Here is a 22270-nt window from a genome sequence, read left to right on the forward strand (position 1 = left end):
TCTAATTTCATGTCTCACATGTTTACTGCACACGAAATTGTTATTCATTGTTTTTATTTGCAAAAAAAATCTCATTTTACATTCTGTTGCAGTATTGTTTTTTCCTTTTTTCATTTTCTAGCGCTTATGTCAAACAGTCATGTTATAACTTCAGATTTCTTTAAAAAGACTTTAGATTTTTGAAATAAATTTCAAGTAACGTTTCAGGTAAAAATGTTTCTTATATTCTTATATCATTATAGAATAATGTAACTATTTTGTTATTGCACAAATAATATATACATTGATATGACAGATAATAGATAACATTATGATATATTGTATAACAATAAATGGCAATCATATTTTAGAACGGTAAAAATTATTTTTATTTATATAAAAAAATTTTTTTATGATAAAAAGTCCCGCATTCTCATGTTAATTATTTAAAACAAAAATTATAATATTATATAAGATGACACATGTTCGGGATTTGTCAATAGCATTGAATTCTTCATATAGGTATATTTTTGTAAATAGATTCTTTTATTACGCAATAAATGTACAACATGTGTAAAATAGTCCTGCATATATGAAATGAACAATTTTTGGACACTATAGTACATTTAAAATTTGCAAATACGGCGCTCATTTAGTCAGATCACGCTGGAATTCGAATTTCTATTATATACAGAATATTTTCTAAACTGTAACTGTGTGTGATATGTGTAAGAGATACGGTGATTTTGTTTATTAGTTTGATTATAATATTCTAAAGTAACTGCTTAAATATATGGCGAGTATAGTCGGACAGATCTATTTGATATGATTGCAGGTTTTATACACTGTTTCACAAATATTTCCATACTTTTTAAAAGCTGCTGACTAATATTGCTTTTTAGTAATTTATAGGTCCTAATCATGTATGCCTTTTGATGAACAGTATGTAATAATTTCAATTAAATGCACATTAGATATCTGAAACTGTTATCAATAACCAAACGACTAATGCATAATTGTCGTTTATTCTGTAATTCCTAAATTAAACAGCAATAGAAATGATACAATTCACAAACACTCCTAATTAAAATTACGGTATATAATAATCTCAATCGTACAAAAAATACAACATGATGAAAAAAATATACATCTTACATGTACACAATTTATTACTATCAAAGGATCACGATTTTCTATCTTCTGTTTATGTCACTACACAACATTTCTGTTTTTTACACACTAATATCGAAAAATGATTTCTTCTTATTAAAGGCATTTCCATATGGATCTACATACATTTTTTCACATTTTATTTAGACTATTTTAAATAATACATATCATAACCCTGTTCTCAAATATATAAAATGTTTGTTTAAGCAAATAGTCTAATTATGTGCAACAGTTGTATAAAAGATAATAGTCAAATATATATATATATATATTCTACTCTTTAAAGCTTTCCATCTGATCAACTGTTAGCGTTCACGCTTTTTAGGAAATTACAATATTACAAAAATTCACAATTAATGCAATAATAACGTAAAAGAAAACAAAAATTTACATATTACTTCGAAAAATGGAATAAAATAGCTGTCTAAGTTTGATTGTGAGTTCCTATAAATTTAGCAAGAAAAAAATAATAAAAGAAAAAGAAAAATTACTTTACTAAGTACTTTGTACAAACAAATATACTGTTTTATTTTATTGTTTTGCAGTAATAAGTTAATTGTTGCGACACTGTTTATTATAAAGGCACTTAGGTGAAAATTCGTTTTGTAAATACTTCAAAGTTATAAATATCTGTCATAACATTAAAATAATTACTGCGGATCAAGCGGGCAGTGCCAATACTTGAGGAATGTTTCGACATATTACATCATTCTTATAAATGCATAATTAAAATAATTTGTATAAAACAATGCAGGAATGTAGTAGCTTACTTTCAAAATAATACAAAAGCACAAGCTCAGACTCGAATGGAATGTAAAGTTCAAAAAAAATAATTATAATTTTTTCGTAGAATACTGTCTGAAAAAATATAGATATATAATTTATTTATTACATACATATATAAGGCACGATCAAAGGAATTGATTTATATTAAAGCCTTAAGATTTATATATAAAAGTCTAAGAGAAACTAAGCTGCAAATTATTGAATAACATATGGCTTTGGCTTCACACAAAGTAATGTAGAGATTTTTAAATATTTCTCTGATATTCAATGCCAATGAAATTTTTAATTTTTATTTAAATTTTATATTGTTTTGCACACATTTTTTTGTATTTATATTTAATTCTATTTTATATGATATAAAGAAGAGAGAAAAAATTCTTAAATTTTTATAAATTAATATAAGATTCACTGTTATTCACATGTGACTCGACGTTTTAAAATTTAAAATTAGAATTTAAAGTATATAATTAGAAGCAGAAAAAAGAAAATAAAAAGTAATACGTTTAAACTACATCTCGTTTAGATATTTTTAACTAAATTATTTGAAACTAAGTAAATATAATTCTCATAATCGATCGTGCCTATCGCGTCAAGAAAATAAAAAAAGGACTTTGAAGTCCTACGCATGAGAGGAAGTCAGAAGACAATGTCTAAACCAACTCATAAACTGCCAAATGTAGCAACTTTAACACGAGCTGCAATAGATTAACAATGATATCCAGTTGAGGATATCATATTATTCTTGTAATCAATATCTGCCTTGATTAACATTCTAACTTACAAAATTATTATCTTATCAACAATTTGTATGCCTAGCACCTCTCATTAATGGAATCAAGATACTAGGACTTTGAGCTTGCCTGAGGAATGGATGTTGTAATAATTCAGCTGCCGTAGCCCGCTGTGCTGGATCACGCACAAGCATTCGTTCAAGAAAACCTTGAAGACGTGGACTGACCTGCAATTAAAGAGAAAATATTATAATATATATATTATACTTGTATTTTGAATTTATAAGTATGTTTTAAAATGTTGAAGCAATGTGTATGCTTATGTCTAATTTCATAACAGAGATATTTACTTTGTGAAAATTCTTTAATTTTGGTGGTGGCATATCCCTGATACGTCTCATGGCTTGTAGGGGTGGTTCATTGAAAAATGGTGGCTCGCCATCAATCATCTCAATGATCATTATTCCTAATGACCAGATATCCACTTCAGGTCCATATGGCAACCTATAAATGGAGATACAACGAAAATTTCTTAGTTATATATTTATCTAACAATTAAAATAATCATAATACTTCAAGCGCATGCCAATAAAAATGCTATTTTTTAATTCACATTTTAAAACAATATTACAAAACGAATAGAAAATGACTGTCATATATTTTATAATCTAATTGCAATAATCTGCAATTATAAATTAATGCTTTTACTAGTTTTAGTAATATATTAATGATTTAAAAATGATAAGAGTGAGTATGACATTTACACCATTTAATCTTAAAAGTAGTTAATATAAATGTGTAAAATACCTTGAAATGACTTCAGGACTCATCCAATATGGGGTTCCTACAAGAGATTTTCGCTTTGGTAATTCTTGAGAGACTTGAGCACAGAAGCCAAAATCTGACAGTTTTACTCTGCCATCTGCCGTGAGCAATATCGAATCTGATTTAATATCCCTGTGTATAACACCCTGTGAGTGTAAGAATGCCAATGGTTTGAGGCATTGAGAACACACTGTTGCTATTTGACTTTCATCCATTCTTGAGTGTGTTACAATATCAGTTAATGCACCTCCTTCCAGATATTCCATAACAACCCACAATTCATCGTCTACTAAGAAACTATCATACATCTCGACTATATTTGCATGATGATAGTCTCGCATAATGACAACCTCGTTGAAAAGCAATTCGCGTCTTTGTTGTTTTCTCAAATCCATTTTTTTAACTGCGACTTGACGATTTGTACTCTTATCTGTGGCTATGCACACAGTTCCTGTGCTACCTTCACCGATTTTCAGGAAATTCTCCAAATTTTCTCTCGGATCACCTTGGCTTACCTAAATGCATATATATATGAAAATTATTATATATCGTATAGTGAAGTTAAATCCCAGAGTATAAAATTTGTTTCAATTGTTTAAGAGGTGAAGATATCTAATCTGATAAATCTAAAAATGTGTTCTTTCATGAAAATGTAATCTTTAATGTATATCTCTATAGTACAGCTATAGTAATGTAATAAATTTTTTTTTAATGTAAATTCTACATACCACCATCTGTAAAGCAGCCCTAAACTGTTCATGTGTAAGTCTCTGCTCTGTTTGCTTATTGGTATTGTTTGCACTTGTACCAACAGCCAAATTTCCTGAAGAGACAGCACTCTTCATGCTTTGATTTTGATCTGTAGAACCACTTCCTGATATTGTGGACGGCATGTTTGGTTTTGATAAGTTATGCATTGATTGAGAAGTTTCCATTGGTTTTTTTAGGTGTGACTGGAGGTTGGACGAATTTTCAGACATATTATATGCCTGAGGATATTTATTAATATTATGTGAACTTAATTGACTTAATGGCCTTTGCGAGGCTATCGAACCTACTGGTGAAATTTTTGGCTGTAGCTTGTGTAATAATATATTTTGACTCATTTGATGTTCTCTTGATGCCTCTACAGCTGAACCCTATAAATTAAGCAATATTATCATTAGATTAATGGTGTTACATTTGTTAAATATATTTTCTTGAAATTGGAGAAAGATAATGTTATAATTTGTATTTTAATTTTTAAAATGTGTTTAGGTGTGTATCTCCTTTTTTTGTCTAAGTTGAACTAATTAAATTAATATATATGTAATTATATGATTTAAGAGGAATAAGAGATCCAAATTATTAAATTTTAAGTTAATGAATTTATAGAAAAAGACCATAAATGTATATGTTCTTAAGTTGTGTAAGATTATTAAAGTTTTAATTGTATACAAATAAAAAATATTCTTTTTAAGATATAATAACAAATATATATGCACAATATTTTATGATTCATTACCTGTACATTGCCATTATATTGAGCTGATGTCATGGCCATTTGAGAATTTAATCTATGAAATTCTGTATCTGGAAATTGTGGATTATTTGGACTTTGTACTGGAGCTTGTGAATTAGTAATAGGACTTAGGTTTTGGAAATTTAATGATAAATTTGGTACATTTGATCCAGAATGAGTTAAGTTTGGCGATGACTGCATATTAGGATTAAGATTTTGAAGATTTGGGATCATGTTCTGTATGCTGGAACTTAGGCCGCTGCTAACACTCGGAGAATTCTGTCTCAATTTATCAATGTAGTTATGTGGTTTGTTAAAATTGATAAAGGCTTGATTAATATTTGAAGGCACCTCTTGGCCTTCTGGGACGGATGGTGGAAGATTACTTGCATGCCTGTAAGTAGACGATACGATTACAATAATGTTATAATCATGAATTTCATTAAAAATAATGTATCGAAAGATTATCTATAATAAATTTGAAACTACTTAATTTATTTACATTAACTATTTTAATAAATTATTGATCTATAATAACAGCAATACCTGTAATCTCTCCTAAGTCGAGGTGGACTCGAAGAGCGCAGAGAATTGGAGCGAGCAACCGTACTGGTCTTAGGCAAACCATTCTCAGTCTTGTCATTTGCAAGTGGTCTATTTATCCTAGGATCATTGTGTCCTCTTACGATAGTCTTCAAATCAAGGATCTCTGTAGGCGTGATCTCGCTTGGATCAACCAACGGCAGTGGTCTGTTGGTCGATTTTAGAATCTGATTATTCCCAACTATTGAAGCCCATTGCAGAGGTAATCCGACAAACTTGCCCTCGCGTTTGTCAAACCCGGTATGCACCCTGTGCTCAAAGTTGGTTGGCGTGGAAATCTGCGGTTTCTTTTTCTTCTTGGTAAACATTGTCCCTGCTTCAAGAAAAGAACCATTAACATATATCCAATACAAACAAACATACCTGACATACAATATAATAATTTTCACCATCTACACATTTGTATACATATAATCTAATATTTATCTAGGTAAAAACACAAGAATGCTGTAGCTGTCAGATCGCACACGCCTATTTTGTCTTTGCGACCCTTCCCGTGAATATTTCTCGCAATTATGAAAAAAATAGCAAATCCACGTTGCAAAAGAGGCGTATCGCGTGTGTGAGGCGTAAAAGTGGCGTGAAATAGGTGGAAAAGATAGCTTGTGACGAGGAGGAAGCCAAGTGACAGCAGCAACGCCTACCGAACGACGACGTGATTCCTGGTAGACGCGGCTCCGTCGAGGCCCGTCCGCCCTGGCCTGATTGTCGCACCGGGGGATCTCCTTCTCGTGGAAATTCTCAGAACGAGACGCGATGCGCGAGCAAACGAGACGGCGGCGAAACATAGGCGAGGCTGGGCCGTGTTAGAGCACGTAAATACGCCATTCATCCATTTCAACAAATCAGACAGCAGCGCCACGTAGCGGCAAGCTTACGAACCTCCCGTGGCATTTAGTTCATGACAATTTGCTGAACGTGTGCGCGCGCGCATGCACACGTGACCGAGGTGATAGTATTACGCGCACCTGCGCAAGAGCGAACCGGAAGTGGGAGACCGGTGAGAGTACGAGAGAAAGCGATCTGAAATGATCGAGGTGAAAAAGTGCGATCGCGCGAAAATCCATCGATCGAGCATTTTAACGAGCTCGATGTTCCAGTTCGGTGAACTTTTGCCTAGAGAGAGAGAGAGTCCTCGCGCCTGAATTATTTCCTTTCAATTCCAATAGGAGGTACGTCATCCGACATCCTATTTTGTTTCATTTATAATGAGCGAACACTGAATTAACAGCAATTAAAGCAATGAAAATATGTGTTTTAAAAAGTTTCCGGTGTATATTTAATACATACTTTGTGAAAATAATAGAAAATTTATTCTATTCGAAAAATATTTTTCTTCGAATTTTTTTAAAATGTAATAGATTTTATAATATTTATTACTATAATACTAAGTAAAAAATAAAACAAATATCATGAAAAATACATATTATAAAAAATCTAAATGAGGAAACAATGTTAAATTTTCTTAGATAAAGTATATATATATATATATATATATATATATATATATATATATATATTGAATTATGCTTATGACTGCAATATATGCAAGACTATAATATATATTTTTATAAAAAATTAGATTTATATATTTTACTCTTTCTTGTAAATTAATTTTTTCCATTGATGCCATTTGCAATTTATATTATAAATTGTGAAGCGTAAAATAAACAATATAATGTTACATAGCATTGATTTATGATAGTGAAAGCGATTGCTGTTCGATATTCATCCGAGAGAAATTTCCAACACTTCGTGAAATAATAAAACGTGATCTAAATGCTTTATTTTGTCCTACAAAGTATCACTGAAAAAAATTGTTAACTTGACTAAATCTTTCAACTAAATTATTATTTTGTTAATTATAAACATATTTAGTATTTAAATCAAATACATATGTTTTGTTGGATTTAATATGTTATATATAATTTAAATATTTTATATATTTATAATTTTAACAAAATATATTTAGTTGAAATTTTTTAGTCAAGTTAACAATTTGTTTCAGTATACAGAATGGTTTCAAACAAAAGAATCAAAGGAAACGTTGACTTCGAATATTGTAGATTACGAAAATGAATTAATTTATAAAAATCTATCAATAATATATTTGTACACTTTTTTTCTGGCCGAGCGAGATGATGAGAGAAAAAAGATGTATACTGAAAAAAAATTTGTTAACTTGACTAAATCTTTTAACTAAATATGATTTTGTTAATTGAACATATTAAAATATTTAAATAAAATATAACATTATATCTAACAAAACGCGTATATTTGAATTAAATACTAATATATGTTCAATTAACAAAGTATTAATTTAGTTGAAAGATTTAGTCGAGTTAAGAAATTTTTTTTCAGTGTAAAAAACAGGAAATTAACGGTTGACCTGAAACAATTGACTTTTAAATCCCGATACGGTTGTAAGTGCGAGTTATTATTCGGTCGATTTACGGTTTAATTCTCGGTTAGTTAAGCACGCGTTAATTGAGACGGCGACTTCACGTGGCGTGACCGAAGTGATTTTCGCTATTTGTGCTAAGAGAAAGAGACTCTCCTTGAAACAAAGCGTGGAAAATGTATATTTTTATGCAAATGTAAATGTGAAGAATATGTTCTTGGCAAAAGATAAAAGCAAAAGAATTCATTATTTCATAGAAATAAAATATATATCGTATAAAAAAAACGAGCACAATTTATGTCTTTTGTGAATAATCTTTCATCTTTAATTGGATGTACAAACTAATACAATTTTTAGTTATTTAATTTTTATTTGTCAAAAAAATAACACAACTCTATGAATTAAATTATATTAAAAAAGATTGAGAAAAAACTGTAGAAATATCAAAATAGAAAGAAAATTTTAATTCAAGTGGCGGTTCTAAATGGGAGTTATAAGAGTGAAAATAATTTTATAAAAGTGATCAAGTAATTGCTTAAATATTAAAGTAGCGTTAAATTGGCAATTGAAATATAAAAAATCGGAGAAAAATTTCTCAGTTCGGATAAAGACAAAGTATATTTTATTAGTTTCTTACCATTTATTTTGCATCCGTTGCTCACATGATCGCGACTAGTTCTTAAATTACTGTCTCGCACTGGAGAAGAAGGTTTCTATAAGGGTCCATTAATAATGCATATCAATTTGCATATATGCAATAGTATTTTTTTAACTGCTTCCATTTTATTCGCGATATGCTGATGCTTTGAAGTCAACGTTTTCTCGAATATCTTTCTTTTGTCGAACTCTCTCTCTGAGGGGGAATGATGCATTGTATTTTAATGATACGAACTGTGGTTATCGGTACATACAATATTCAATGCGCTGTGGCTATTTTATAAGCTTTAGTGCTTGAATGCATGTCTCGCGATGATCCCTGCATATGCATTTATTGCGTGCTGGTGGGGATAACATTTTTTTTTTACGGAGAAAAATAGTGCATCGTCAGCCTTTGATATGGATGCTGCTAAACATTCGGGATACGCAGGTTTGTATTCTCTAGAATATTTTATTCTTCTATTCTTCAGAATATTTGTTTGGGGATTTTAAGAGTTAATTATTTTTTTATTAAACTGCAGTATGATATCAAATTATTATTGTTTTGTATTAATGTTATTCGAGAAAGAAGACATTTTTAGAGTTATATAAAGTATACATATATATGTATAAGGTGACATTTTTATATAAATATCATGATTTAAATAATTTCTGCAAAAACATTACAAATACAATTTACAAGTGTGTTGTAAGGTGAAGTGCTTTAAGTGCTTGATCTTTCCAAATTGGTAGGGAAAAGAGCGCGAATGAAGATATCAAGAGAGTGCTATAATGATTAATAATTTTAATTATAAATTGAGTTTACCAGTTTCTCAATATTTTTGTAACGAAAAATTGTTTTGAAACGTTTCCTTGAATTATAATTCCCGAGTTCACGCAAACGCGATATTTTGTCGCAGCTAGATTTTGAATGGGCGGTGGAGTTGAATCGCTATAGTCTGCAATTTATCGGTCTTTGGCCGAAAATGGAAGAAACGACGCGGGAAAAGATAATTGCCAATGTACGTGTATTTCTGTTGATAATCATGTTAGCCTTTGTTTGTGCGATTCCCTGCATACACTCCCTGATAAGAGTTTGGGGAGATCTGATGTCGATGACGGACAATCTGCAGTTCACTTTACCTTTGGTTTCGATGATAATGAAGCTCATCATCGTGTGGAACAAAAAAGCTGGTAGATACGTTTCGCAATTTTTCTCGTAAAAGACATTTGAACAGGAAGATAGAGACTCCTTAAAAACAATAGCGTTAATATTAAAAATCTTTAAATGTTATAATACAATTAAGCGAAAGCAACACTGAAAAAAAATTTGTTAACTTGACTAAACCTTTCAAATAAATATTATTTTGTTAATTGATTATATATTAGTATTGAAATTAAATATAGGTTTTGTTAGGTTTAATATGTTATATTTTATTTAAATATTTTTATATATTCAATTAACAAAGTAATATTTATTTGAAAAGTTTAGTCAAGTTAACAAATTTATTTTCAGTAAAGAAATGATGGTAAAATTTTCTATTTTCGTAATTTTATTATCGAAAAATTATCTGTGTTCTTACATTTACCCAACAATCTCGCTTTTTTCACTTATTGTTAGTTGAACTATTTATTCTTTATAATGAATTAGTATTTAAATTAAATACAGGTTTTGTTAGATTTAATATGTTATATTTAATTTAAATATTTTTATATATTCAATTAACAAAGTAATATTTATTTGAAAAGTTTAGTCAAGTTAACAAATTTATTTTCAGTAAAGAAATGATGGTAAAATTTTCTATTTTCGTAATTTTATTATCGAAAAATTATCTGTGTTCTTACATTTACCCAACAATCTCGCTTTTTTCACTTATTGTTAGTTGAACTATTTATTCTTTATAATAAATTAGTATTTAAATTAAATACAGGTTTTGTTAGATTTAATATGTTATATTTAATTTAAATATTTTTATATATTCAATGAACAAAATAATATTTATTTGAAAGGTTTAGTCAAGTTAACAAATTTTTTTCAGTGAAGGAATGACAGATAATGGTAAAATTTTTTATTTTAGTAATCTTATTATTGAAAAATTATCTGTGTTCTTACATTTACCCAACAATCTCGCTTTTTCACTTATTGTTAGTTGAACTATTTATTCTTTATAATAAATTAGTATTTAAATTAAATACAGGTTTTGTTAGATTTAATATGTTATATTTAATTTAAATATTTTTATATATTCAATGAACAAAATAATATTTATTTGAAAGGTTTAGTCAAGTTAACAAATTTTTTTCAGTGAAGAGGAATGACAGATGATGGTAAAATTTTTTATTTTAGTAATCTTATAATTGAAAAATTATCTGTGTTCTTCCATTTACTCAACAATCTCGCTTTTTTCACTTATTGAACAATTTATTCGTTATAATATACCTTTTAAGCTCTCGCTCCGATCGTGCAAATGATCGCTAAAGATTGGCTGAGGCTCAAGTCCGACGAGGAGCGGGAAATCATGATAAAATGCGCACGGATTCCTCGTATAATCATAATGTGCGGATTCGCCTCGATGTTCGCGTCGTTTATTCTCTTAATCATTTTGCCGAGCCTCGGGATCACCATAAGATACATCACGAACGTGTCAGATCCGGGCAAACCGCTGCCCCTGCAGACGTACTATCCTTATGACACCGACACCAGTCCGTACTTCGAACTCACGTTTCTCGCCCAGGGTGTCACCCTGATGGTATCCGCCATGGGTTATACTGCGATCGACAGCCTCTTTGGATTGCTGATTTTTCATGTCTGCGGTCAGCTGCAGAATCTCAAGAACCGATTGACGGACAAGAAGGATTCAAATTTCGATCGTATCCTGGCGGACGTGATTTCGGATCATGTACGCCTTATCAGGTTTCGTACAGTGCTTATTCATTGCCTCAATTGATTGGAAATCAAAATAATCCACCATTTTTTTATAGAGAAAATTATGCAGCTTTTCTGTAGGATCTGAAATTAAAAAATTGTGATGATTTTATGATTTTTCAGGGACGGTCGATTAAGCAAATGAACATAAATAGTAACGCAGTTCTCCCTTTTTGTCATTTATTTTTAATGTGAATTTTATTATAGATGCATTAAAGTCATCGAGAGTACGTTTACTTTGATGCTTCTTGGATTATTCCTCTATTTCGGTACATTATTTAGTCTTTATGGGTTTTTACTAGTTACAGTAAGTTGACATTTTTTTTATCGCGATTATAACGAGATATTTTATTTATCGATTTTAATTCGTCTCAAATAATATTTTAATTTTATTGTATATATTTAGATTGAAATTATTATATTTATTTGAAAAAGTTGTATTGAAATTGTCAATTTAATTGTATATTTCTAGCATGATTATCTTTTTTTAATTAATCATAGATCATCACCGATAAAAATCGTCATTTGTCTGTTGTAAGATTGTTATTTCTTATAACAGTCCTCGCGAATATTTTCGGACATATGTGTTTATATTGTGCAGTTGGAGAATTTTTAATAACACAGGTAAACGTATAGTTTCGATCTGTCATTTACTAACATAAAATTCATCTTTTACTAAAATGAAATAAATCAAGTGTAATTGAGGATCTTTATTCTCGTCAGTTTTAACATAATTTCTTTCCTCCTGTAATCTGTGACATTTTAAGTAATATAAAAATACTAATTGATCAACTCTAATAAATTTATGTGGTATTATAGTGCGAAAATATCTACTCTGCTGCATGCGAATATTGTTGGTACAAATTGAAACCAAAGCAAGCGAGAAATTTAATTTTATTAATGATGCGCTCAAATAAGCCACTTTATGTAACAGTCGGAAAAATTTTTCCTCTTACGATGAATGCTTTTTGCAGTGTAAGTGAAGTATAATTTACAAATTTGTAATGCATTTTAATTAATTTTATTAAAGAATTTCATATTTATATTTACTTTTGTAAAGAGAAATTTAATCATGGATACACTGTAAAAACATGTGTAACATATTACATAAAAATATGTAAAATTAATAATGCGCTATATAATAAGAATATGTACATTTTCATTTTTTATCGTGGAATTTTACACTTATTATTTATGTAATTTTAATAATGCGCTATAATGATTTTTAAATACAGCTTACTTATTATTTCAGCTATTGAAAACGTCAGGTGGTTATATATCGGTTCTGCTTGCACGACGTGATTAATGCCATTGAATCGCATTAATATATAATTATTACAATAATAATGGTAGTGACAATAATTTTCATGATAGTGATAACATTAAACATTGAGTGTGTAGGACTAGATAGTATTTAAAATATTTTTATTTGAAATTTGAAATATTATTTGAAATATTTGAATATATTATAGAAAAATTGTCTTGTGTTCTGTCCGTGTTTTATATGTATTTAGTACAATTTACTTACATTATATATGTATTTAACTATTCAGCTCCAATAATTTGATTGAATCTAATAATGAAATAGTCAATGTAGTCTTAATTATTACCTTCAATATCAACTATAAATAAAATTGTAATAATATATTCTCTTATTTTTGCGTATTTCTTTGAACAGAAAATTAATTCGCAATAGAACAAAAATAATTTACCTTCTTATATTTTCCATTTGTCCTGCTATCTTTATTATTTTGTGTGCATTATACATATACTTTTATATACCGATTTGACATAATTAATTTTATACATGTTAAAAGAATTAATTGTAACAATTGAATAATTTGTATTTTTTTTCTCTATTCGCATATATCATATATTCGAGAAAAAATGTTTTTACAAAATTATTACTTTTCAAATTATTATATTATATGCTGCTAACTTGTGCGACATCTCACATATTTTTTATCGTATATAATACGTTTTTTTTTTGTATAATATTCTTTCCTTTATCTCTTTTGTCCCCTCAGAGAGACTTATTACTAATGCATTATCTTTCGATATACGATAATGCGTACGTAAAGTATTATAACGTGCAAAAAATACGTTTTGCACGAGGTTGCAAAATATCGAGATGCAACACATAGTCCTTGCAACATTATTATCATTGCTTTTATATATTTATGACTTTTCTCTCTGTTCATGCTCGAAAAGTTTTATTATGGAATAAAAAACTGTCGGGGAGAGCATTTGTAATATTTAATGCACCAAGTAGAAATATGCACTTATACTTATATGCTCGAGCATGCGTGATGATCATTTTATATCGCAGAGAGGGAAGAACTCCTCCTCGTGTGTTAGTCTTCGACATGGACATTTCGAAATCTTTGGGGTACAAAGGTATTAAATATATCATATCATACATTTCTCGCTTTTAGTGGATTTTAATGTGTTTAATGTGTGTTTTTTATTTGAATTGATAATATTTGGTCACAAATCTATATAATTAATAAAACAATAATAATTATAATTAGTTATAATTCTCTATATAATTAATTTATATTATTTCTTCTATGTGTACTAATCTTGTGCGATTTATGTATACATATATTGTTTAGGCTTCTTATTATTTATCAAATTTAAGAGAAAAAAATCGTTAGATTTCGTGTGGGCAGTTCAATTGCATCGCTTGGGTTTGGACTTAATTGGTTTATGGCCCAGTACCGATGAAGCGAAGAAAAGTCACGGGTCTAATATTCGAGTGGGTTTCGTCTTTGTTATGGTGATGCTTGGCTCCGGTGTTCCCCTTATATGGGCGCTTATACGAGTTTGGGGTGACATGGTGCTTATGATAGACAATTTGCGAATTACGTTACCTCTTATAGTTGTTACGGCGAAATTTATTATCATGCGATCGAAACAAGCAGGTATGGGCTGGAGTCTATTCTTGATGCAAAATCTACATTTTTTTTCTTAGTTAAATTGTTCAGTAGGTTTTATTGATTTTTATTACTAGAATACATTTTTTCAATTATAAAATGTTTACGAAATTTTATTTTGCCAATTAAAAACTTATTAGTCTCCATTTTTAATTAGTTTCTCAAGTACTTATCAATTTAGAATCTTTGCAGCCTAACAATATTGTTAATTTTTTTAAATATTTTCAAGTTCTGTCATCTATCGTAAACGAGATGGTAATAAAAGTTATACATTGATTATACATTCATTTATTTATGATTTGATTATTGATTTATCGATTTAGTACAATCACATATTGGAGTATGATCTGGGAATTATTTATGATTTAAAATTGCAACGTACATATTACAAAAAATTAAATTATTAAATTATTAACAATATTGTTTATTTTTTTTAAATATTTTCAAGTTCTGTCATCTATCGTAAACGAGATGGTAATAAAAGTTATACATTGATTATACATTCATTTATTTATGATTTGATTATTGATTTATTGATTTAGTACAATCACATATTGGAGTATGATCTGGGAATTATTTATGATTTAAAATTGCAACGTACATATTACAAAAAATTAAATTATTAAATTATTAATTATTAAATTATTAACAATATTGTTTATTTTCTTTTATGTGTTCAAGTTCTGTTATCTATCGTAAATATGATAGCGGAAGATTGGATGGCGTTAAAATTAGCCGCGGAAAGGGACGTGATGATAAGACGAGCACGAATCGCACGATTACTCATAATATTCGGATACATTATAATGACATTAGCATTTGTCATGCTAATTATTTTTCCCTGTTTTGGCATACAAATCAGACATGTAACTAATCTCACGGATCGGAACAAACCTTTTCCGCTACAGACGTATTATTTCTACGACACAGATCCGAGTCCGCAATTTGAGTTGACGTTTCTCACTCAGGTCATAACAATTTCCCTGGCAGCTGTAATTTACACATCGATAGATGCTTTTTTGGGACTGGTGATCCTTCATATCTGCGGTCAATTGGAGAACTTCAGAGACCGAATAGTCAATTTGATCTCGTGCAAAGATTTCAACAAAGCTCTCAGTAACAGTGTGATGACTCATTTGCGCCTCATCAGGTGTGGCCTTTGATCGTGTATGATCAATAGAATGTCACAATTTCGGCCTAAATCTTATAAAAAAAGATTGATTTCTGAACGAGGATTTTACTTTTTAAATGCGAAACCTTCGTACGTGATTTGAGATTTAACATCAACTTATCTTTTAGTAATTAGTGCAATCTCAGATTTACAACTTGAGATCGAATTTTTTTTTGCAAAAATTTAATATTACTGTACTCATGTTGTAATTTCTTAAATTATGTTATCGTACACATTTTTAATTACAATTTGTAAAACAGGGATATTATTTTTTTTTATTTATATGCGCGAAATGTTTGTTTTGACTGTCGATCAAAAACTATAGATCAAAGCATTGTCCCTCAAGCAACTAGTGGCATATCATGTTGATGAGAGAGAGGGAAACATACATATCGTATTGTACGATATTATACTAGTCAGTCGCGAAGAAGCGAGGGTCGAAGTAACATCGTGAGTGCACATTATAGAATAGGCTGACAAAGTAGAGGGAAAATAAATAATTACAATAATATTAAACGTAATAAATAATTACAATAATATTAAACACAAAATTGTGTAGTTACAATATCGGAGTTTCTTTCAATGGTCATTTTTCAATGCCTTATTTGCGGATATTGTTGTGCATATTATTGTTTTTCTCCCCTTCATTAATGTTTAGTCGGACATTCATAAAATTTATTTTTTTTATAAAACGTCCTATTAAAAATTTAATAATCAATACCGAATCAAAGACATTTTTAAATTTTAATATACATGATATTATTTTAAACATATCTACTACTTATACATATTAATAGATTTGCCAATAACATTGAAGATACATTTACTTTAATGATGTTCGGATTGTTACTCTATTTTGGTATCGTATTCTGCCTATGTGGTTTTTTATTGCTTACTGTAAGTTTTTTATTATACCGTGAGCGTATTTTAAAATATTAAAAAAAATGCATTTATACTTTTTTTCTAATTTTCGAAATATAAAATATTATTATTCTATATAAAATATTATTATAAAAATTTTAATTCATAATATTTATTTATCGATTATTATTCAGGTGGTCACTGACAAAAAGACTACTAATGCCGGTCTTCCACAAGCATGCTACATGGCAGTAGCTGCTCTTATCTTATTATCGCATACATTTCTCTATTGCGGTGCCGGAGAGCTTATAACACAGCAAGTAAGTTGTATATTTATACATATATAAATATAATATAATATAAATTTATCTTTGTGTGTATCTTATAATCAATCATTATTTTATATATTAATATTATGTTCTATAATCGTATTAATAGAATTTTTATAATTATAATTATTTGTCATTTTTTTATTTAAACTTAATGTCACATTGCTAAAAAAATATTAAAGCTTACATTGTTATACATATTTGAAGGTAACAAGTTTTTTGTCTATTTTATTGAATGATGCTATAAAATCAAATAAAATTCAATTTTAATTGTACTTTTATCAATGTTTCTGAGAATGGTCTGTAAAATAAATGTGGATATTCATATATCATTATGTATATATTGTACTTGTTAAGTGTAATGCAGCATATCGTGCTCTGTGCGAACTTGAGTGGTACAAATTAGAGCCGAGAAAGGCGAGGAATCTTATTATATTAATGATGCGAATCAACGAACCCTTTCGTATCACTGCGGGAAAAATTATTCCACTAACGATGACTACTTTTTGCAGCGTAAGAAATCGTCTTTAACTTCATTTTGTTACATCTTAAAATTGAATTTATTTTTGCATTAGAATTTTTTGGCCAAGAAAATACAATTAATCACACAATTAAAATAAAAATTGTTACAAATATGATAAGAGAAAGTACAGTCAATATTAAGTTTACAAAAATTTTTTTTTGTTTATGTGCATGTATATTTAATATATTTTGTATTTATAGTATATTTTTTCTAAAAACATCTATTTCCAGCTATTGAAAACATCAGCTAGCTACATATCGTTTTTATTGGCGAAGCGGAGCTGAAGATATATAATATTATATGGAAAACAATAAAATGTAATTGCCAATTTTATATTGGAAATTGTAATTGTAGAAATAAAACACATATTGTTTACCGTATTGTATTTGCTATATTTATGATAAATTATATTATCATTAATAGTTTGTGCTATTCGTCACAGGAACAAAGTTCAAACCCGAAGACAGAAGAATTGTGTATTGTGTTCTCGAAGAAAAAAATGGTTTCATATTTTAAAATCTTTGTAGTGCTTGTGCATTTTTGTGTACATGATTATATTAGTGAGAGTGATTTTAATTTTTTCTAAATCAACCTGTGTATTTATCTGGTTTTGGGCATTTTGTACATTAATTTTAATGTTAAGAAGAAAAACAAAGAAGATAAACAAATAGCCAAGTCTTCAAGATGTAAAAATATGTCAGATCATTTTCTAGCGAGAATTCGGCAAATTATTTGAATTGTTATCGCATGTATTGTAAAATTACAATTACATATTTTGTAAAACGTTGGCAAATCCCGCCAAGAAAAAAAACGCAAATAAAATTTGTCACAATGACTGCTCTGTTACGAGAAGTCTCGCGTTTTAAAAAGAGAAAAAAATGATGAAAAACATGAGCAAAGTTATGGAAGATAAATAACAAGGATTCCAAATACCAAGATAAAGATCAATTACAATATATAGACACATACGGATGGAATTATGCATCAAATTAATAAATACAGAGAAATTTTAGAGGAACTTTTTCGATTATAAAAGAGATGAAAATTAGACACTTCTGATAAGAAGTTACTCAAGTTATTTTTGAGTATTGAGATACTCATTTTTCATTTTGTTGTGTATGATATTTCACTTATTGGTATGTGCGATTTTCTCTGTAATATTAGTTAATCTTATGTTTCCCTTAGATGAATTATTTACATGTAACTTTCACCATTCACAAAACACAGTACATTATAAGTCATATACTTGATAGCACCGCATTCATCTTGTTATTAACTAATATATCTTTTACATGACATTCAAAATAAAATGTTACAATACAATTTACTTAAAATGTTAATATTACATTTAATGCACGAATATACTCTTGCACTAAACGAGAAAATGCAAATGCGACATTATATCTTCTTATCGTATTATTTTCCTTCGACTTTGCGAGTTTGCGCACGTTTTCTGAATAGAAAACTTCTACCACTAGATCACATGGCTACTATCTCTCGTTACAAAGTGAATACACGTAGTGCAGCGTTATAAAGGGTTTGAAAAAACTTTTGAAACAAGTTTGATGTTCGATGTGCGCTAGAACGTAATATACCTCTTGTCTTATATTAGATCAGACGTTTTTTTATGACTGCCCATCCAACTTGTGAGAAAGAAAATTGCGCTCAACTAGGGTTAGCACTTTTAATATTTAATGCGTCTTCTTGGATAAAACAGTCAAAAACTCGCATGCGCGCATGCGTAATGAACATCGTAAAGTGGTAAGAAGAGGAAAAATCTCCTTTGTTATGTTCATATCGTTTTATGACATGGACGTTTCAAGATCCACGGCTTACGAAGGTACTAATTCAATTATACATATAATTTTGCGCATAAAATGTATGTGTTATGTTGTAATAATTTTGTAATGATTTTCTAATTAAAACGTAATGTTGCATTATAAATATATAATATTGCGTTACACAATCTTACGTGTTTTGCTTATTTTGATTATTTTTCTGTCAAGATTAGGATTTTATACACATTTGCATGCAAATTTAATAGTTAGCCTCAATTTTCGTAAAAAGATTATTTTGTCAGATTTCGTGTGGGCTGTTGAATTAAACCATTTAGGTTTGGGATTGATAGGCTTGTGGCCTACAATCAATAGTGCTGATAAAAGAAGGATCGATCTTGACATTCGTGTGGGTTCCATTCTTATTTTGATGATATTTATTTGTGGTGTTCCGTCTATTTGTGCTCTTGTGCGAGTTTGGGGTAACTTGGAGTTAATGATAGACAACTTACGAATGACATTGCCTTTAATAATGGTTTCGCTGAAACTTGTTATTATGCGATGGAAACAAACAGGTATGTTTGGAATTATTTGATATTAATTAAAAATTATAATGATAATTTTACATTATATTTCTTCATCAAATTTTCATAATTTATAAGTGCAAGAAATATTGAATAATTATATTAAGATATTTATAATTTATTGCACATATGTGAATATTTTTTTAATTAATTGATTAATAAATAGTTAATAACTATATATGTATATTACAACACCTTCATATTACCTATATTTTTCCAATATTTTCCAGTTCTTTCATCCATCCTAAACATGATGGCGGAAGATTGGATGATGTCAAAACTAAACACAGAGCGAGATATAATGATGAAATATGCACGTGCCGCTCGATTATTTGTAATTTATACATATGTTGTGATAGTGTCTGGTTTAACTTTAATCGTTATTCCTCTATGTACTGGCCAATCATTCAGATATCTGACAAATCTTACAGATCGAAACAAACCTTTACCGATGCAAACGTATTATTTCTATGACACAGATCCGAGTCCGCAATTTGAATTGACATTTCTCACTCAAGCCTTAACAATATTTTTGATTGCATACATCTATCTCTCGGTAGACGCTTTTCTTGGACTTATTGTGTTTCACATATGTGGTCAGCTAGAAAATTTAAGACACCGATTAGCCAATTTAGTCTCGCGCAGAGATTTTGACAGAGCACTGAATAATTACATTGTGACTCACATAAAAATCATTAGGTGTGATTTTTATTTGTAATAAGTTTTATTAACCGAACTATTTAATTTTTGCATAAAAGTTTTGATATTTACACATAAGCGTTTTTTGAATAATCACTGATTTTATTGTTATATCTTTAAATACATATGTGTTTAGGTTTGCCTATAACATCGAGGATATATTCACTTTTATTATGCTTGTATTGGTATTATATTTTGTTATTATATTTTGCCTATATGGATTTCAATCGCTTATTGTAAGTTACAATAGCGTAAATTTATTGTAAAACTATTTAAAAAAAATATATCTAACTTATTTTAAAAATAAAAATTTATACAATATATATATATATATATATTGGATATTATTACTATTATTATTATTGAATTTATATTGACTTAAATTGATTTTTATTAATGTGCCAAAACTATCATTTTAGGTGATTACAGAGAGAAAAATAAATGACAAGGGAATAGTAGGCCAATTAGCCTACAGAGTATTTGTTGTTGTAATGTTATTTATACAAATGTTTCTCTATTGCGGTGTCGGAGAGTTGATGACAGAAAAAGTAATAAATTATATATGAATGTCACATAAATATATTTATTTTATTCTAACTTCACCTGGCGCTTTTAATGCGAAATGATATTAATGTATAGTTTTATATAGGTTTATATACAATTTTTTCACGCAAATATTGAAATCTAGAATGAATAAATTTATCATTATATGATTTCTCTTTTATATTTGTGGACGCAATCTAAACTGTGGAATAAAATTATGGTTTTCTCATATATTATTACATTTTTCATATTTATAATATATATACATTTGTTTAGTGCGACGCGATGTATCGTACGTTGTGTGATATTGAGTGGTACAAACTGGAATCGAATCAAGCAAAAAATCTTATTATATTATTAATGCGAATCCAAAAACCTCTTTGTATCACTGCAGGAGGATTTGTTCCGCTAACAATAACTACTTTCTGCAGCGTAAGATTATTAAATAGCTTTTATTTTATACTTTGCAACATTTATAGCAGGATCGAATTATTAATCTTTTATTTAATATATAAATATCGGGAAATAATCGAATATTATTCAAATATTAAACAATATTATCAACATTAAAAATTATTATTCAACAATCATAATAAAAAATGTATCATGATTGTTATTATAGGGCTTAAATATTACAATTGTCATTATATATAAAGTAAGATAAAGGGATAGCCGATGTAATATTTTGCACAAGTTATATCTTGTAAAATATGGTTAATAAATATTTATATTCTTTCAGTTTTTAAAAACATCGATTGGATACATTTCGTTTTTGCTAGCGCACGCCTGAAAATATCCGAAATGATATCTTTACAATAATTCAAGAATGAATAAGACAGAAAGAAGTGAACTTATTTTCCGTTCATTCGTAATTATAATTACGAATAAAGATAATTGTATTCGTTACAAAAAAAATAAAGTTTTGTGTACTTTATTTAAATGTACTTATTGCTATTTATCGTAAGAAATCTTATTAATAATGTAAAGCCAGGAATTTATCCGTATTATTGCCGAAAAAATTCTTCCTCTAATAATACCTACTGTTTGTAATGTAAGATTAATAAATATCAATAGTTTAATTATATTTCTCAGCACCTAAAAAATGTAAAGTAAATCGAATGGACATTTTACACGTAAACTTGTCTGATTACTTGCTAGATGTTGACACGTCGCATCGGTCATTTTATAGAAAAATTATTGTCGCACTTTGAATTATATTGCCAAATGTGTCATATAAAATCACATTTTTAGATGTTCTAAGGCGCTAGCAGATATTAATAAGGAATAAAAA

General features: G+C 28.7%; 4 protein-coding genes across 5 annotated transcripts; 3 read left to right on the forward strand and 1 right to left on the reverse strand.

The window, feature by feature from the left end:
* Positions 1-504: 504 nt before the first annotated feature.
* Positions 505-6462, reverse strand: mbt (serine/threonine-protein kinase PAK mbt). 2 transcript variants are annotated; one of them, XM_029312769.2, is made up of 7 exons: positions 6240-6462; positions 5539-5908; positions 4996-5386; positions 4220-4630; positions 3474-4006; positions 3017-3170; positions 505-2893 (listed from the first exon to the last, which is right to left on the reverse strand). In XM_029312769.2, the coding sequence occupies exons 2-7, from the start codon at positions 5901-5903 to the stop codon at positions 2732-2734; spliced, it is 2016 nt and encodes a 671-aa protein (XP_029168602.1). In that variant the 5' UTR covers positions 5904-5908; positions 6240-6462; the 3' UTR covers positions 505-2731. The 2 variants fall into 2 exon arrangements, with proteins under 2 accessions (XP_029168602.1, XP_029168601.1); XM_029312768.2 differs by having other exon boundaries at positions 5539-5911.
* Positions 6463-9052: 2590 nt separating this feature from the next.
* Positions 9053-12954, forward strand: LOC114938718 (odorant receptor 10). Its single transcript, XM_085486782.1, has 7 exons — positions 9053-9087; positions 9525-9826; positions 11081-11546; positions 11766-11865; positions 12060-12182; positions 12378-12533; positions 12811-12954. Exons 1-7 carry the CDS (start codon positions 9053-9055, stop codon positions 12862-12864), a joined length of 1236 nt encoding a protein of 411 aa, XP_085342908.1. The 3' UTR covers positions 12865-12954.
* Positions 12955-13924: 970 nt separating this feature from the next.
* LOC114938749 (odorant receptor 13a-like) lies at positions 13925-17758 on the forward strand. The gene is made up of 7 exons (XM_085486783.1): positions 13925-13955; positions 14174-14482; positions 15176-15644; positions 16463-16562; positions 16721-16846; positions 17213-17368; positions 17609-17758. The coding sequence occupies exons 1-7, from the start codon at positions 13925-13927 to the stop codon at positions 17660-17662; spliced, it is 1245 nt and encodes a 414-aa protein (XP_085342909.1). The 3' UTR covers positions 17663-17758.
* Positions 17759-19187: 1429 nt separating this feature from the next.
* On the forward strand, positions 19188-21769 carry LOC114938788 (odorant receptor 13a-like). Its single transcript, XM_029312861.2, has 7 exons — positions 19188-19218; positions 19459-19728; positions 19968-20436; positions 20573-20672; positions 20856-20984; positions 21256-21411; positions 21719-21769. The coding sequence occupies exons 1-7, from the start codon at positions 19188-19190 to the stop codon at positions 21767-21769; spliced, it is 1206 nt and encodes a 401-aa protein (XP_029168694.1).
* The last annotated feature ends 501 nt before the right edge of the window (positions 21770-22270 follow it).

This window comes from Nylanderia fulva, unplaced genomic scaffold (genome assembly GCF_048542155.1).
Source record: "Nylanderia fulva isolate GAGA-0341 unplaced genomic scaffold, ASM4854215v1 Scaffold48, whole genome shotgun sequence".
Taxonomy (NCBI): Eukaryota; Metazoa; Arthropoda; class Insecta; order Hymenoptera; family Formicidae; genus Nylanderia; species Nylanderia fulva.